This window comes from Nannospalax galili, unplaced genomic scaffold, assembly GCF_000622305.1.
Source record: "Nannospalax galili isolate Female #2095 unplaced genomic scaffold, S.galili_v1.0 scaffold2895, whole genome shotgun sequence".
Classification (NCBI taxonomy): Eukaryota; Metazoa; Chordata; class Mammalia; order Rodentia; family Spalacidae; genus Nannospalax; species Nannospalax galili.
Genome location: NW_008336404.1, coordinates 530,569 through 548,167, shown reverse-complemented (window position 1 = coordinate 548,167; position 17,599 = coordinate 530,569). Strand labels below are relative to the sequence as shown.

General features: G+C 52.1%; 1 protein-coding gene across 1 annotated transcript in view; it reads left to right on the top strand.

Moving 5' to 3' along the window:
- Sdc3 (syndecan 3) overlaps nt 1-6,248 on the top strand; it is a gene marked incomplete at its 5' end in the record, with an annotated part of 34,031 nt that extends 27,783 nt beyond the window's left edge. The window contains 2 exons of the mRNA XM_029562543.1: nt 1,618-1,906; nt 2,581-6,248. Coding sequence (XP_029418403.1) covers nt 1,618-1,906; nt 2,581-2,747 — 456 coding nt within the window. The remainder of the gene's footprint in view (nt 1-1,617; nt 1,907-2,580) is intronic.
- Between the last annotated feature and the right edge of the window lie 11,351 nt (nt 6,249-17,599).

The window sequence follows — 17,599 nt, the reverse complement described above, 5'->3', positions numbered from 1 at the left end:
AAAGCGCAGAGAAGAGAGTGAGCGGAGGGAGAGGAGAGAGAGAGAGAGAGAGAGAGAGAGAGAGAGAGAGAGAGAGAGAAAGAAAGAGAGAATTTGTGAATGGCATTTCCTGACAGGCTACACTCTTGGAACGCACTGGAATAGTAAACAAGCCACCTGCTCATCATTGTTGTGGCTGTTGGTCTGAGGGTGATTGAGTGGGTGCTGTGGGGGACGGGCACCTGAGCGTCCTGGAGGAGCACCTGGCTGTCTGGTGCTGCCAGGGGCTGAGGATCCCTGCATTCCTCAAGCTGTGTTCACTGAGTGTCTCTGCAGTCTCCAAGCCCACCTGTCAGGGGTGCTGTGATTACCTCCTTTTACAGATGAGGTAGGGCAAGTCACTTTCTAGGCTCGATAGCAGAGTCAGGCTTCAAACCCCTGGTTGGGGGCTCCTGAAAGTAGAAGAAGATCTCCATAGCCAGGGTGGGAATGGGAAGGGTCTGGAACTGAAGGGAAGAGCATGATGGGGGTTGGTGGGAAGGGATGGGTGTCAGGGAACTGTGGTCTGGCCTTTGTGTGTGCACCGGAAGCCTGGTATGGTAGTGCACGCCTGTGATCCCAGGACTTGGGAGGCAGAGGCAGGAGGATCAGGAGTTCAAGGTTGTCCTTAGTTATATGGCCAGTTCTAGGCCAGCCTGGACTACATGAGACCCTGTCTGGAAAAAAAAAAAAGCATGTGTGCACCAGGCTGGAAGGTGACATGATGACTCTTGAAGGGCACCAAAGCCCCCTGCCATCAACTTCACAGGGGCCCTGTGACTATGGAGCCTGTTCCCGCCCTGTCCCCCCTGCCCCGTCCCCCCTCCTACCCCACAGGACAAAGGCCCAGGCCCTTCCTTCAGAGAGAGGGCCAAACAGGAAGGGGAAAAAATAGCAGGGTGTGGCACCCAGAGCCAGCAGCAGGTGCAACCTTTGTGTCGGACCTGTCCTTCCCAGACCTGGGCCCAGCCTCTCCATGTTCCACGAACCAGCTGTGCTCTCCCAACAGTTCCCACAGCCCAGCTTTGGTCCCACAATTCCCAGCTGGTGCTGCCTAGGTGCAGTGGGAAGCATCACATGCATGGTCACTGGGCCAGTTCAGGGACACGGGCTCATACTCTGTGGGCCTTGCTCATGGACTGGCCTCCAGGTGAAGGGATTCATTTCTGCCTCATGTGTGAGGACAGGGCCAGGCCCAAGTCTGTAATCGCTGCACCTAGCAGGCCCCAGACAATTTCTGGACAGGAATCACCCAAGGATTGTTCTAAGACAGCTGGAGAGGAAGTCATGGGGACAGGATGGGGGCAGGATGTGGCCAGGCTTAGGAGAGAGGTGGTGATATAGAGTGACTGGAAACAGACTCCAGAGTTAGATCTAGGTTCTAGTTCTGCTCCTGCGCATGTTAGCTGCGTGTCCTTGAGCGAGTCATGTAACCTCTCTGGGCTGATTTTCCACTCTATAAATTGGGGGTACTAGTACACTGAGGACTAAGCATGATGAGTGCTGGCCCCACCCAATGAAGGAGTGATGTGGACTTATGTGTGTGGCTACCTAGGAGTGCTTGGCCTTAACTCTGGGCTCACACCACCCTCTCTACAGACCCCAACTCCAGAGTCCCTCCTGACCACCATCCAGGATGAGCCAGAGGTGCCAGTGAGTGGAGGGCCCAGTGGCGACTTTGAGCTGCAAGAAGAGACCACACAGCCAGACACAGCCAATGAAGTGGTGGCTGTTGGAGGAGCTGCAGCCAAGCCGTCACCTCCACTGGGGACACTGCCCAAGGGTGCCCACCCAGGCCATGGCATCCATGACAATGCCATTGACTCAGGCAGCTCTGCAGCCCAGCTCCCTCAGAAGAGCATCCTTGAGCGGAAGGAGGTGCTTGTAGGTGAGGCAGGACTTCAGCCCTTGGAGGGCAGCACATGTGTTTTCTGGGAGGCAGGAAGGGAAAGCAGGGGCTCTACCCCCAAACTAGCTCCTCACCCCATCTTTGTCCTCCCCTGTTGGACCTTGAGTTTCTTTCCATCTCTAGAATTTTCCTTGTACCCTCTGACCTCTCCTTAGACTCTGACCTTGACCCTGTGGGACTTCACTTCCTGGGTGCTAATCTCTAACCTGTCTTGTGGCTTGTCCTTGACCCAAGGCCTTGAGGACCCACTCTAGTTAGGACTTGGGGTTCATTCCTGGTTTTCTTGAGGAATAGGGTTACCTGTCCAGGTTCCTATCTCCTTTCAGAGAGAGTGGGGTGGTAACTGTGACTGTGATGGGGTACGGTAGTGTGATGGGTGAATTCTTTCCTTTATAGTAGTTGTAAGACAACAACATTTTAGAGTAGACATTGACAAGGACTGTGGCACCTGTGTCCTTCCTGGGGCTGCTGTGACTGGCCAGTGTATTGGGACACTGGAATGGAATTTGGTGACAGCCTGGTCAGAGTAGGGAGGGCCAGTACTGTTCCTAGCTTCACTTTACCTCTGACCCCAGTTCCAGGATCTCTAGCTCACTGTCAACCCTCCCTCCCACCTTGTCTCTGGGCCTTGACTTCTGTCTCTTCCTCCACAGCTGTAATTGTGGGCGGGGTGGTGGGCGCCCTCTTCGCTGCCTTCCTGGTCACATTGCTCATCTACCGCATGAAGAAGAAGGACGAGGGCAGCTACACACTGGAGGAGCCCAAGCAGGCCAGCGTCACATACCAGAAGCCCGACAAGCAGGAGGAGTTCTACGCCTAGCGGCGCAGCAGAACCTCCTGCAGCCTCAACACCACCCAGCCCAGTCCCTGGCAGGCCCACCAGCCAGGCCTGGGACTGGGCCTGGAAGGGAACCTGGCCCCACATCCTCCTGTCCTCCCTTCCAAGGCCTTGCCCAGGCTGCCAGCATAACGGATTGTCCCAAGGAATGGGGGCACTGCCATCTGCCCTAGACTGTGCCCTTACGAGCTCATCTCTTGTCCTCTCTCCCAGCCTGGGGCTTCAGGACCTTATGCCCCATGGATAGGAGGAAGGAAGCTGGTAGAAATGGGCAGGGCCAGGGCTGAGATGGCCCACAGTACTGACTGAGGTCCCCTTCATGCCACAGAGGGTCATACTGACTTCTAGGACTGACACATGGCATGTCCAGCCTCCAAATTGAAATCATTCAGACTCTGTAGCCTTGTGCTACTGTCCCAGGGCCTCTCTCCCTGGGTGGGAGGGTGTCCTTTGTCACCAGCTTCAGCTCATTATGGGGCCACTGTCCCTTCTCCCCTACTCAGTGCACAGGTCCCCAGGCTGCACCTCTTTCTGCATTGCCCCCCGACCAGGGAAAGGGCTTCCGGAGTGCACTGGGCAGTAAGGGAGGCCACTCTGATGTCCTTCCTGAGAGAAGACATCACATAGCCTCTGTCACTCACTGTTACATGTCCTGCCATGTGCTCACACACAATACAAATCCATACCCAGTCCTGAGTGCCCAGTCAGTGAGACACCACACATGCACCTCCTTCACACCATTGCTGAGACACCTGGATGCTTCTGCTATGCAGGCCACCCTCATCACCAGTGGTGACCTTGCCTCTTCTCTTCCACTCTGTCCTCTTACACATTTCGGTCCTGCACATGGCACCTCCAACTATCAGGGTCACTGGGGAAGGCAAGACAAAGCTGTAGCCATCAGCCCATATTGGGTCCCCCAGAGTCACCCTGTTCCTCTCGGTCCCTACCATGACACACACACCAGCCACATTACCACCGATGCCAGCTGGTGTCAGACACAATCCCACACAGACACGCAGTCTCCCTCCTCACTATGGCTCACAGAGAGAGAGGTTCGGGGCCAGCTCCCACCAGCCAAGTCTGAAAAAGAAGGGTTGGAGCCCCAAGCCAAGCCCCAGACTCTCAAGGGAGCTTGGGTCTCCCAGGACCAAGGGCCCATGTGGGCTTCTCTGATCTCCCTCTGTCTCTTTTCTGCTGAGCCAGGAGCTGACTCTGCCTCCCAGGACACAAGTCTCCAAAGTGCCTGTGAGGGCGGGCCTCCGCCCAGGCCCTCTATATCCCCTGCCCTGGCCTGGTGAGGCCAACCTCAGGCCCACCCACCCTGGGACCTCTCTGTGGGCATCTGTGACCCATCTGACCAGACAACTCAGCAGTTCTGGGTACAACTGGATGGACCCACAGCCCAGAAGGCCCATCTGGATACCCTGTGCCCCAAGAGCAGTTGATGGGGGCAGGTGTGTCACAGGCCCCAAGTCCACCCTTCCCCATCTTTGTTACCCTTAGAAGTGGGACCATTTCAGAGGTATTTTAAATGTGGGGTCATCATTCTCTTGGGGGAGGGGTTGCCTCGAGGACTCTCAGAACCAAAGGGATATGGTATGGGATTGTGATTGGCCGGCACCCCCTCCCCCATCTCTCATGACCAAGTTCAGGCAGGCACCCACCTGATTTATTTGTTTCCTTTTTAAGATTCCCTGACAGACTTGGGCAGGATGAGGTATAACATCTAGGTGACATGCCAGATCCAGGCAACCAGTGCAGCCTGACTTTCCAGGGGAGGTCCTGCTTTCAGGCCAAACTCTGTCTTCTAGACCCCACGACTCCCTTGGCAAGGCCCAGAGTTTTGTTAGGAAGTCAGTTGGCCCAGCCTTTGAGGAGAGGAATCCTGGGCCCATGAGATCTGGAAGAGGCAACTTGGTTGTGATTTTTTTCTGCAGCAGCAGAACTGGGCATAGAGCAGAGGAGAACCTGTGTCCCAGCTCCTCCACCCTGCTCCCTGGTGGTTGCTGTCTTGGGAACTGGGGCTCAGTGAGGAAGTCTGGATAGGCTGAGCCTAAGAAACCAGGGAGCTGGGAAGAGGCAGCCTCTGGGTGCCTGGCCCACAGGGACACTGGGTCTAAAGCAGGAGCCCCCAGCTTCTGTGCTAGGCTAGAGCCCACTTCTCACATCTCAGGGTGGCTGTGGACTTGGGGTTTTGGGCTCAGCCTCCTGGCACTGGCACCTGTTCTCTGTGTCTTCAGCATTTGAAAGAAAAGGCCAGGGGTCTTATACATGGGGCCTTGGCTCCAAGGCCAGCGTCCAGACTTCATGCCCGTGAAGTTTAACGGTGTGAGCAGCCCAGATCCACTGGGCCAACCAGATTTAAAAGAACTCAGTTCAAAGGGTGAACTGGGGTTCTTCATAGTGCAATGTGGGTGCAGGGCTCCCACCCCTCCTGGGGAACAGTGCGGTACGTGCAAGGCCTGCCTGATGTATCCATAGACAGATACCTCACTGCTCTTGGGAGGGTGTCCTGTGGTGCTTGCATTTTCTGGCAGCACAGTGCATTCCTGTGAGAGAAGCTGAGGTGTCTTGGAGCTCTCCAGTCCCTGGCTTCCTAAGAGAGTGGGGCAGGCTAGAGCCAGAGAGCTGCACAGCTGGGCTTTGTCTCTCTAGGGCGCCAGATTGGGGAGGCTACCTGAAAAGTAGGTCCCCCTTGATCGCCAGAGGCAGCCAAGTCTGGCTGGGCAGACCTGTGGCAAAAGCTTAGAGTACTGGGCTTGGCATTGCTGCCCATCAGGTCTCCAAGGCTGGGGCTCCTGCCACAGGGAGTAGAGCTGACTTTGTTTCCAGGGCAGGGGAGGCTGTCTTGGCTGACCTGACTTTCCTCTGGTACATGCCTCTTCCAGGCCTGCTGTCTGTAAATAGAAGCCCATACTATATAGATTTACAGAGATGCCCAAACTGTGCCCCTGAGTCACCATCTGAGGGGCTGATGGCCTGACCTCCCCCAGGTGCCCACCCGGTGCCTAGGCATGCTTGGCAAGCTCTGTGTGCCTGGCCCTGGCATGCCTGGCCCTGGTGTGGTGAATGCATGTAAATACTTTTCGTAGGCAGTGTGGCTCCAGAGAGCCCCCTGAGACAGTGTCCCCTCGCCCCCCCGTGCGTCCTCTCTTCTGTACAGAACCCTCCAGCCCCTGGGCCGCTGCAAATGGGGGGGGTCTGTTCACCTCCCCAGGCCCTCCCTGCCCTTTCTTTCCCTGTAACCTGTTTATTAACCATCCCTGTCCTGAGTTCATGGCCAAAACTTAAAATAATGGACAGATAGTTGGACGAAGACCAAGGCACAGCCCACCCTGCTGTGGGTGCTCACACATCCCTGCCTTGGGAAGGACCCGCTTGCTTTTGTTTTTGTTTTCTGTTTGTTTTGTTTTGTTTTGTTAACATTTCTCCCCCTGCTGTGCCCATTTATAAGAGGAAATAAAATTAAGCTGAAAAGATGCCCTGTGGTCCGCCTGTGAGATGAGTAAGAGGTTGCTTGGGAGGGACGACCCATGCTGACCTTGGGCCTCAACCACTATCCCCTTCGGAATATAGAGAAGGGCCCAGGGGTGATGTGTTCCTCGTGGGAACCTTGCGGTAAGAGCTGTTGATCAAGTGGTGAGGAAGCTGTGGAGACAGTGTGGTGGTGAGTGTGGTGTGTGCATGTGCTTGTGGTTGGGTGGGTGACTGGGGGCCTTGCCTTACCCCCAGAGAGACTCCAGCTTCAGGCCATAAAGAGAAATCTTGGGAACTGGAGCTGCCCAGGAGAGGAGAGGAGCCACCGGAACTTTGGTGTCTGACAGGCTTGTTCTTATGTCCAGGTGGTGACATTTTCCAGCCTCTAGCCCTGAGCAATTGCTTGGCTTTTCTGAGCCTCAGTGTCCGTACCCATAAGGTGGGGTGATCGTGTGTCCTCGGTGGGCGGGGTGAGGATCTCGTGAGGAAGAGCTCTCAGTGCCTGTTAGGGCTAACCTGCTCCTGGTCTGCAGTAGTGGCGTAGGAACTGAGAGAAACCTGAGGACGGAATTTGTTTTGGTGATCTCACTAGCCACAGGACCAGAAGGACCTTTAAGCCTGATCCCTCCTGGGTGTGCAGCCTGGACACAAGGGCTTGGAATCATGGTGCCTGTGCAGCAGGGTGCACTGTGCCTGTCCCAGGATGGTCACTGAAACCTGAAGTTAACAGCATTCATGTTCCTTTGGGGACATATGTGGGGCTATTCTGCCCCCAGGCAGGGGACAGAGAGCAGGCATAGGTGTCATTGTCACAGTCTGCCCTCCTTCAAGGTGAACCTCCTTATGGCTCACAAGTATTTCTTCTGGAAGTGGAACACCATTCATGGGCAGGTTGGATCATAAGGCCTGTGGAACTAGTCATGATCTGGCTCCTCTTTCAACTCTCCCTTTCTTCTTCTAATAAAGACTTTCAAGCATCCACTCTGCACCTGGCCTCTGCTTGGAATTGGGAGACAAGAGGCCTCCAGGATGGCTAATTGAATAAAGCATTTGCCACATAAGCATAAGGACCTGAGTTCGAATCTTCAGATCTCACATATGCCAGGCTCTTGTCTGTGGTCCAATGCTTCTACAGTGCGATGGACAGTGGACACATAAGAATCCCTGGAAGTTTCTAGGCCAACTAGCCTGGCTAAGGTGGAAGGCAAGGACTAATACCTGAGCCGTGGCATATGCACACTCTCCCCACAGATAAATTAAAAGAGAAACAGGTCACCACCAAGACAGACCTTCAGAGGGCAGACAGCCTACTGGGGAGATAAGCCACAGCTGATGCCAGACTGATGCTGCTAGTTTGGCAGAAGGCTGTTTTCTCCTTGGCTGCCACCTCTACTACCTCCTAGCCCTCCTCCCTTTGTGGTAGTTCTGAGACAGTTCCTGAGACCCAGGGCCTTACTAGGGAGGCTTCAGATAGCCTCAGTGAATAGCTATAAAACCTGCCCAGACCAGTCACTGGGAGGTTCTGACAGCACGGGGGACTGTTAGAAGCCTGCTGTCCCATGAGGGACTGGTTTACTAAAATTCAAAGCCACATACATCGGACTGTTCATCCAGGAAGCTTCTGGAAGATAATGCTTTCCCATTTTTGAGCTCCTTTACCCACTGCCTCCGCCCACACCCCTCCCCATCACCTTCTCTGTTGAATTTGAGCAGTGGGCACTTATTTCTTCTTGGCTTAGAAGAGTAGCAAGGCTCACTCTTGGAGCCAAATAGATGCAGCTGTGTACTTGTGTGCCTGCTGAGCCTGGTGCTCCCGTCTGCACAGAGAGAGGAGTAGGTTGATACTTAGGGGGCTGTGTTAAGGACTCAAAGCAGCAATATTCTGAAAGGCAGCTAGAGGAAAACTTGGCCTTGTGGCCATCTTGAATTCCTCTCTGAGTGTCAGGCTGTTTCCAGATCCAAGTCTGCCAGGACTAGCCAAGTGACCTTTAAGTGAGTTGCTTCAACTCTCAGGGCTGTTATCTCACCTGTAAAGTGGAGACAGTAGAGGCTGCCTGGTTTGCTAGAACCATGCTAGGTAGGTATGGAGAAGGGCTGTTATTGTTGTTATGGTTGCATTCATTGTTATTGTGATGATGACGATGGTGGTGATGATGATGGTGATGATGATTGTGATGATGATGGATAATGGTCATGGTGGTGATGGTGGTGGGGAGGATGATGATGGTGATGATGGTTGTGAGGAGGAGGATGAGGGTGATGATGACTGTGAGGATGATGATGGTGGTGGTAATGGCAGTGATGATGATAATCATGATGATCTGATACATAACCCAGGCTGGCCTTGAACTTGTGGCAATCCTCTTGCCTCTGTTTCCCAAATCTGAGATGATAAGAGTGTACCACCATACCTGACTGGGCCTGGTGTACTGCCTATTGAGTGAATAAATGACCCTAAACTGGGCAGGGCTCAAATGATCTGTGTCCACTGTGGTGCAGGTCATGACTTAGGCTCACAGGAACGAAGGCTAATGTGGAATGTCTCCTTCAGGCAGCATAGTGGGCTGGGCACTGTAAGGAACTGAGGCCTCCCCTCTAGGCCCCTTTATCCCAGGAATGAGTAGCAACTGAGGGCAAAGGAGGAAGAATGGCTGATTGTTTCTAGAAGTCTGAGAGGTCTCAGGGCCAGTCCAAGCCTCCCTGAGAACAGAGTGTGCTCAGCTTCTGGAGGCTGCCCACTGTGTCTCTGCTGGGCTGAGGGTGGGCTAGGGCCTGCCAGAGACTCCAGGCAGCTCATTGCCAGACTCTGGACCTCATCTCTGTGGGAATGGAGACATTGGGGCTGAGGTTGGAAAAGGGGGCAGTCGGCCATGGGGACTAGGCCAGACACCATGCCAGGCTCCCAGGTACAGCTCTTTTTGAGCAGGCTCACTCCATTTTAGGCAGCTCTGTCCTTACAGGACATGTTTTCAGGTGAAGAAGCTGAGGCGCCAAGAGCAGAAATCCAAGGCCCTAAAGCTGCAAAAGGATGCAGGGAACATAGGCCTGTGTTCAGTTCCTTCCAGCTCTGCCCCCATCTCCTCTCTACACCAGCCAGCTGTGTGAGCGTGGGCAGGTTACTAAGCATCTCTGAGCCTCAGTCACAGCATCGGGACAACAGAACAGCAGGTGTTATTGAAAGACTCAAAAACACATTAACTCATGACAACATGGGTACTTTCCAATTGTCAGTGCTCACTTGCAGACGCTGTGCTGGTTAATCCTGCACAGAATTACTACTCCTGTTTTATAGATAAAGATATTGACTTTATCAGTAAAACCAAAGCTATTCTATCAAACATCCCACTTTCTTCGATCCATCAATTATAAGGAAGAAAACACCCATCGAGAATATATACGTACTATATATACATGCACACATATTTATTAAAATAAAACTGGAACAGTCTGGGGAGGTAGCTCAGTCAATGAAGTGCTTGCCTCGCAAACATAAGAAAGTGAATTCAGAGGCTAGAGAGATGGCTCAGCAGTTCAGAGCACTGGCTACTCTTCCAGAGGACACAGGCTTGATTCCCAGCACCCACGTGGCGGCTAATAACCACCCCGTGACTCCAGTTCTAGGGGGATCTTATGTCCTCTTCTGATGTCTGTGGACATTGCACAACATGGGTGCACTTACATACATGCAGGCAATACACTCATACACATAAAATTTTTAAAAAAGGAAGAAAGAAAGGAAAGAATGTGAGTTCAGTCCCCCAAACTCACATAAAGAGCCAGGCCTGGGACCAGGGTGAGATGGCTCAGTGGGTAATGGCACCTACTGCCAAGACGGACAACCTGAGTTCAATCCCTGGGACACACATAGTGGAGGGAGAGAACCAACTCCTGAAAGTTGGTCTCTGACCTTGCTGTGGCAGGTACCTGCTTTCCCTCTAATAAATAAGTGAAATATAATAAAAATATTTATTTAAAAAAATCCAGTCATGGTGGTATGCATTTGTAATTCCAGAGCTGGAAGGCAAGGGCAGGTGGATCTCTGGAGCTCTCTGGCCACCTAGTCGAGCTTAGCTGGTGACCTTGCCTTGGAGGAGGTGAGCAGTCTTCCTGAAGAGAGTACCTGAGGTTGTTCTCTGGCTTCCATATGCACACACATACACGTGCACTTGTGCATACACACACATGAACATATTTAAAAAATAAAAGGGCTGGAGAGGCTCAGAAGTTAAGAGAACTGACTACTCTTACTGAAGACCTGGGTTCAAATCCCAGCACCCACATGGCGGCTAACAACTGTCTGTAACCCCAGTTCCAGGGGATCGGACACCCTCTCTGTCCTCCGTGGGCATTGCATGACACAGGTACACTTACATACAAGCAGACATAACACTCATACACATAAAATAAAAATAAATAAATTTGGGTGTGGTGGCACATACTCAGTGGATCTCTGAGTGAGTTCAAGGCCAGCCTGGTCTACATAGTGAGCTCCAGGCCAACTGGAGCTACAGGGAGACCCTGTCACAAAAAGACCAAATCAACCAATCAATCATCAATCAATCAATCAATCAATCAAATAAAAATAAAAACAATTTTTTTGGGCAGATGGGATCTTGTTACACTGCTGGTCCTGAGGTTCTAGGACTCAAGTGATCCTTCTGCCTCAGCCTCTGGAGTAGCTTGGACTACAGGCATGTGCTGTGGCACCTGGGTAGCAACTTTGTAAACAAGATTAAAAGATGTGATCACTTAACAGTGTGGAAAGCTGATGTGGATCCTGCTCCAAACAAATTACATTAAAATATAGCAGTTATGAGACAAGTGGAAATTTGAGCATGGAATGAATATTAGTTATTAAAATGTTCAATGCTTTGCGATGGGATGAGGCTCCATAGTTAGGCCTTTACTTACTCTTTTTAAGAATCCTTAGGACTACAGACCGAGGCATATACAATGAGGTGATGAAGGCCTGAAGTTGGCTCTGGAATTGGGTGGGTTTGGGGCAAGAATCGAGACAGGTCTTGGGCTGATAGTTGTGGAAGCTGAGGAATGGGCATGAGAGGGGTCACTGGAATCTTTATATTCTAATTTTACATCTATCTAATTAATTGAAACAGAGTCTCCCGTAGCTCAGGCTAGCCTCAAACTTCTATATAGCCAAATTTCTGATCCTCCTACCTCCACCAAGTAAGTTCAAGGGTTACAGGTCTTACATCCAGTTTATGTGGTGCTGAGGATCCAATCCATGAGTGTGAGGCAAGCGTGCTACCAATTGAGCTATACCCCTGGCCTACCTTTACTTTAAGCATACCTTTGTCATTTGCTTTTCCTTCCTCCCTCCCTCCCTCCCTCCCTCCCTCCCTCCCTTCCTCCCTTCTTCCCTTTCCTTCCTTCCTTCCTTCCTTCCTTCCTTCCTTCCTTCCTTCCTTCCGTGCATGTGGTGGTCAGAAGACAACTTGGGAGAATTGGTGCTCTCATTCCATTGAGTGGGCCTTGGGGATTAACCCCAGGCCATCAGGCTCAGCAATAGGAGTCTTTACTCACTGAGCCATCTTGCTGGCCCTCCCTTATTTTTTGAAACATGGTTTCTCTGTCTTTCACTAAACTTGGAGCTCACCATTTCAGTTAGACTGGCTGGTCAGTGAGTTCTAGAGATCTGCCTGTCTCTGTTCTGCACCCCTCCCTACGGCAGCCAACCCTCAATGTTGGGGTTACAGGTATACATGGCCACACCCAGCTTTTTATGTGAGTGCTGGGGATCTGAACTCAAGTTCTCAAGCTTGGGTATCATCACTTTGCCCACTGGACCATTTCACTAGTCCTACTAATATATTTTTTAACAAATTTATATTACTTCATTTTAAGTCTTGGGATTGAAACTGGGGTCTTTGCAACACTAGGCAAACACTCTCCCTCTAGCCCCAGCTGGCCTGGAACTCACTATGTAGACTAGACTGGCCTTGAGCTCACAGAGATCTGCCTGCCTCTACCTCCCAAGTGCTGGGACTAAAGGCATGTGCCACCACACCTGGCTCAGAATTCCTTTTTCAACAAGAAGAAATTGGTTCCCAGGGGGCCGTGGGGAGCTGGCTGGGGTTGTACTCCAGTAAAGGAAAAGCTAGAATTTCTGGTCCTGTGTCCAGACCCCTTGCTTCTGTCCCTACACCCTGGCCCTACAGTGACTCCCAGTGTCATATTGCCGTCAACTTTATGTCACCCCCTTTTTAGGTGGTCAGCACCTCCATGGCCCTGTTCCCTTCCCCTGTACAAAAAGCAGCTCTTGCAATGGGTTCTGATGATGGAATCCATATAGACTCTTGCTGATAGCAGTGGCTTCAGAGAGAGATCACCTCTGAGGAATCACTTCCTGAGTGGATGGTGGGCTGTGTCTCTCCAGGTTCCCAGGGACTCCTGACCTGGCTTCTGGATAGCAACACCCTCTTTGAGGGATGTATAATTTGTCCCTTTTCCCCAGTCCCACTGCCAATGCCCTGGCCAGGTCTAGACTCCTCGTCAAATCTTGCTGTCAGTATTGCTACTGACCCTCACTAGCTGTGTGTGCTGTAAGGAGAGGAGTGGGTGAGAAGACACAAGTCCTTCCTTGTCAGCCATGGGATTGGGGGCTACCCTGCCCCCACTCCCTGTCCTGTATTTTTTTTTTCTGTAGAAGAATCCAGTCATCACTGGCCTAGATAAAATTTCTATGGAGCTGTGTGGGGATGGTGACCCAGGGGTAGGCAAATTGAAGTGTTCAGCACAGCAATGGACACACAGTAGGTGCACAACTCTACCAACAATGGTGTTAACACATCAAAGCCATGCACAATGTGGGTACCTCCTGCCAGGCATAGTCTAGGCATCTGTTAATGTGTATGAGACAGTTAAAACATGCCCAGACTGGTCTTGAATTTGCTATCTTCCTGCTTTGGCTTCTGGAGTAGTTGAGATTACAGATCTGCGCCAACATGCCCACCTTAGTTAGGTTTTGAAGGCTCTTCAGGAGTTCTCTTTGAAAGGGAGAGAGAAAAAAACTTTCTAGAAGAAGGGACAAAAGTGTGAGAAATGGGGCTGGAGAGCTGGCTCAGCAGTTAAGAGCACTGGCTGCTCTTGCAGAGGACCTGGGTTCAGTTCCCAGCACCCACATAGCAGCTAGCACTCATCCCATAGCTCTAGTTCCAGGAGATCTGACATCCTTTTCCGACCTCCGTGGGCATTGTACATATGTGGTGCACTTACATACATGCAGACAAAATATTCCTACACATTAAAAAAAGAAACACCCAGAATGTCTAGGGAAGGACAAAGTTGAAGTCAAGTGTGACTAGGGTGCTGGGTCTGCCAGGACCTATGGAATGCCACGCCATGCTCTGTGTGTGTGTGTGTGTGTGTGCGCGCGCGCGCGCGCTTGTGCACCAGAGCCTGTGCCTCCTGGCGCTGTCCATGGTACCATCACATGTTCCTAGGCATTAAGACTAGGCAACCCTAGTGGGCTCCCTGGTGGCAGCTTAGGGTGTGAGTTAGTATGTGTGTACATGCATGCATGCACGTGTTTGTATGTGCATGTGTCTAAGGGACCCTCAGGAACTACCTTGTGATCAGGACAAGGCCTCAGCTCCAGCCTCAGAGGGTCATTCAAGGGCTGGAGTTGTCAGAGAGGCAGGTTCATGAATTTAAGGCAGAAAATGAAGCCAGACAAAAGGTTGGGACAAGAGTTGGAAGAGGTTTCTGTTTCTTTTTGTTAGACAGGACTTCACTCTGTGGTCCAGGCTGACTCAGCCTCCTGGGTTCTAGGATTGCAGGCTTGCTCTCTCATCCCCAGGCCTTACATTGTTTTGAATGTGACACAGGAGCGTTTAGAGCCATAGAGAGTGACAGAGCTGGGGGTGGTGGTGCAAGCCTGTAATCCCAGCACCGGGGGGGGGGGGGGCAGAGGATCACGAGTTCCACCACCCTCTTGGCCTTCTTGGATTAGAATAATAAAGCCGGAGAGGAAAGGAGAAGCTGGAGTCTTAGAGTCACACCTGGGCACCAGATACCACTTGTAAGTGAGGGAAAGTGGGGTGTGCACTTCCTAGAGGAAGTGGGACCTGATGTGGCCTGGAAGTATTCAGAAAGGGAGGAGGGGCAGGCAAGGGAGGAGTCTGGGGCAGAGGTGACTGGTGGGGATAGACAGTGGCAGAGCAGAGTCCAGAGACCGCTTCCTCTCTCCCCTCTCTCCTTACTGCCTCCTTTTTGTGGCCCTTCTGGGTGGGTGGAGTGTGTGTGGGTGTTCTGGGACTAAACTCTCCTGGATGTTTTTGGCTGAGGGAGAGGCCCAGTCAGGCTGCAGAGGTGGCTCCACAGAACCCTTTGTCTGCCGAGTCACCCACCAGACACTCTGGTGGCCTCCAGTCCTGGCTGGCCCGAGATCACGGAGACAGGCATTCTGTCTTGGCTGGCTGTGATGTCATAGCTGAGGGAGGGGGAGAAGTCTGGGTGGACAGTGGTTGCCTTCAAGGCTGGCTGAGGGCTGATAAATTGCCTCTTGCCCTCAAGGCTCAGCAATTACCAATCCATTAGATCCTTTAACTCTGGGAAGCAGAAACTGGTGGAGCCTCTGGTCCCTGAGAACCCCAGAATAATGAAAGCCTTTATAATAAATCCTGTGGAGTGACAGACTCTTAAAGATCACAGACCCAAGAACTGGAGTGACTCAGTGGCTCTGTGGTAGAGCCCTTGCCTACCATGTGTGAGGCCCTGAGTTTGATCCCTAGCACCACATCAGTCAGGCACTGTGGTTTATGCCTGTAATCTCAGCACTGGAGAGGTGGAGGCAGGAGGATCAGGAATTCAAAGTCATCCTCAACTACATAGTGAGTTTGAGGTCGACCTGGGACACACGAGATCTAGACTCATCATAGACTATGGGCTGGGGAGGTGGCTTGAATGGGAGACTGCTTGCTTAGTATGAGAAAGGCCCCAGGTTTGAACCCTAGCACTGAAAGAAAACATTACGCAAGAGGCAGAGTAGCCCTGAACCTGAGGAGTGTGCTCTCTAGAGGTCAGCCTTTGTCTATATTCTGAGGAAACGCAGCTGCAACGAGGTCACGTGACCCACCCAGGGACATACAGCTAGGAAGTGGTAGCACAAACTAGCCTGGAGGGAACCTGGGTGGGCAGGTGCCTCTTGACTATCCCTGGGGCCAAGGCCACTGCTTCTGGCTGAAGCTGGAGACCTTGGGGGGCTCTGTCTTGGTGATAGGAAGGGAGGAGGGGGTCAGGGGCTCCAGGCCATGAGCTACCTTGGCTCTGAACCAATTCACTGAATTTCTCTGGGCCTCAGTTTCCCCATTTGAGAAAAGGAATGGAATTCCCCTGTGTGCTCCTAGGCAGAGGACATCACTTCTCTAGGCCTACTTCCCGGCACTCCCCCTCAATGGGAAAGAACCTTGCTGTTTCCAGAGCTCAAAGGCTGCAACAGGGAGACATAGCCTGGCCGGGGTAATGGAAATGGAACCCTGGGTGCTGGCCAGGGGGAGGTCCTTATGATGAGTTCTTGGTCTCCTTCAGGACCTGGCTCCATTGTGTGAACATTGCTATTAATGGTCAGCGAAGGCCTTAAAAGGCCCTGCATACTTTATCTGAGTGCGTGTGTGGGAGCATGTGTGAGTGGGGGTGTGCTGCATATGCTTGTGCAAGGCAGAGCTGGGGCCCAGAGCTGAATTGTGCTCCTGGAATCGCAGCTTCTCCTGGGCCTCCCCAGGGACCTGAGGGTAATGAGTGTTTACAGAGCCCCCCACCAGGCAGAGATGAGACTCTCCAGCCAGCCTGGGAGCCTGGAGCTGCCTGGCAGCGGCTGCGAGCCCAGCCTTATTATATTAACGAGCATCAGGGTGATGATTACGACTAATGAGATTAGCCACCAGCGGCGCCCCTCCCCTAGGCCTCCCGCAGAGCAGGCACTGGGTGTTGTGCATTTGTCTATTCTAGTCTATCTTTTCAAAGCTCAGGGTGAGGTACTGGTGCTCCCACTTCACAGACGAGAAAACTGAGCTCCAGCAAGGGCCTACCTGGTGGCACATGTGTGACACTGGTTTCTTTCCTTTTAAAAAAATGTTTATAATCTCTCTCTCTCTCTCTCTCTCTCTCTCTCTCTCTCTCTCTCTCTCGCCTGTGGGAGGTCAGAGGACAACTTGCTTTTACCATGTGGGTCCCAGGAGTGAATGAAGTTTGTCAGGCTTGGCAGCAGGTGTATCTACATTGACCAATCTCCACTGGTCTTGTCTTTCTATCTTTCTTTTCTCCCTCCATCCCTGTGTCCCTCCTTCCCTCCCTCACTCTTTTTCTATCTCCTCTTTCTTTTTTTTTGGAGAGGCTCTGTCCTAGCTGCCTTGGAGCCCACTATGTAGTCCAGGCTGGCTTTGAACTCACACTGATCCTCCTGCCTCAGCTTCCCCAGTGCTGGAATTACAATCATCTTCATGCCCAGCACAATATGCATATTTTCCTTGTCGCTGAAAACACCTGCAAACATTTACCATGAACCAAAGCCTGATTTCCACAGATCAGCCTTTGATCTTCACAATCCCAAGAGGAAAGCACCGGGACCCTGTCCACAGTGGGGAAACTGAGGCCTAGTCACAGACTTACCAACTGAGTTGCCTTCTGGGCCCTGCTCTTCCCAGCAGTCACATCAGCGAGGCTCTAGAATCCTTGGCTGTTCCTCTCTGGGGACAGAGCTGGGGGCTGTGCAGCCAGAGGCTCGTGGCATTTTCTAGTCTGTTCCCATCCCCTCAGGCCCCTGAGTCAGTCCCCCATGGGCACACTCTTGGTTCTACTTGTCAGGCAGAGTTGAGGCTGCCCCACAAACCACTCAGCCCATGAACCTTTTGTCCCCAGTTTGAGAGCCTTTTGGACACACCCCATGGAGCCCAACTCTCACTCAACTTTACTGGACAGCTCTACTTTATGTCCAGTGCCCTCCCAGGCTCTGGGGACACCAGGATGAGAGAGACAATCTTGTCCTCAGAGCCTTGCTTGTCTTGTGGACAGTCAGTGTGTGGCATGTGGGGAGACAGTCAACAAGAATGTGGGGACTTGTCTGCCTTGCTGAGGAGCCTGGCCCTGGGTGGTTCGCTGACCGAAGGGTAAATAACCTCTCTCTTCTTTAAGCCAGGGTTATTTTGGGTCTTTGACTTAGAAGCTAAGCCTGTATTCCATCTAGATCCAGGCCAAAGGCTATAATCTGCTGAGGTACAGAGAGCTGTTGGGGTTCAGGAGACCTGTTAGATCTGTATCTGGAAGTTCTGTCTAACTATGGTGTTTCTCCTGCCAGGATTGGAGGGTGATAGCTGTTGGTGGAAGGACCAGAGATG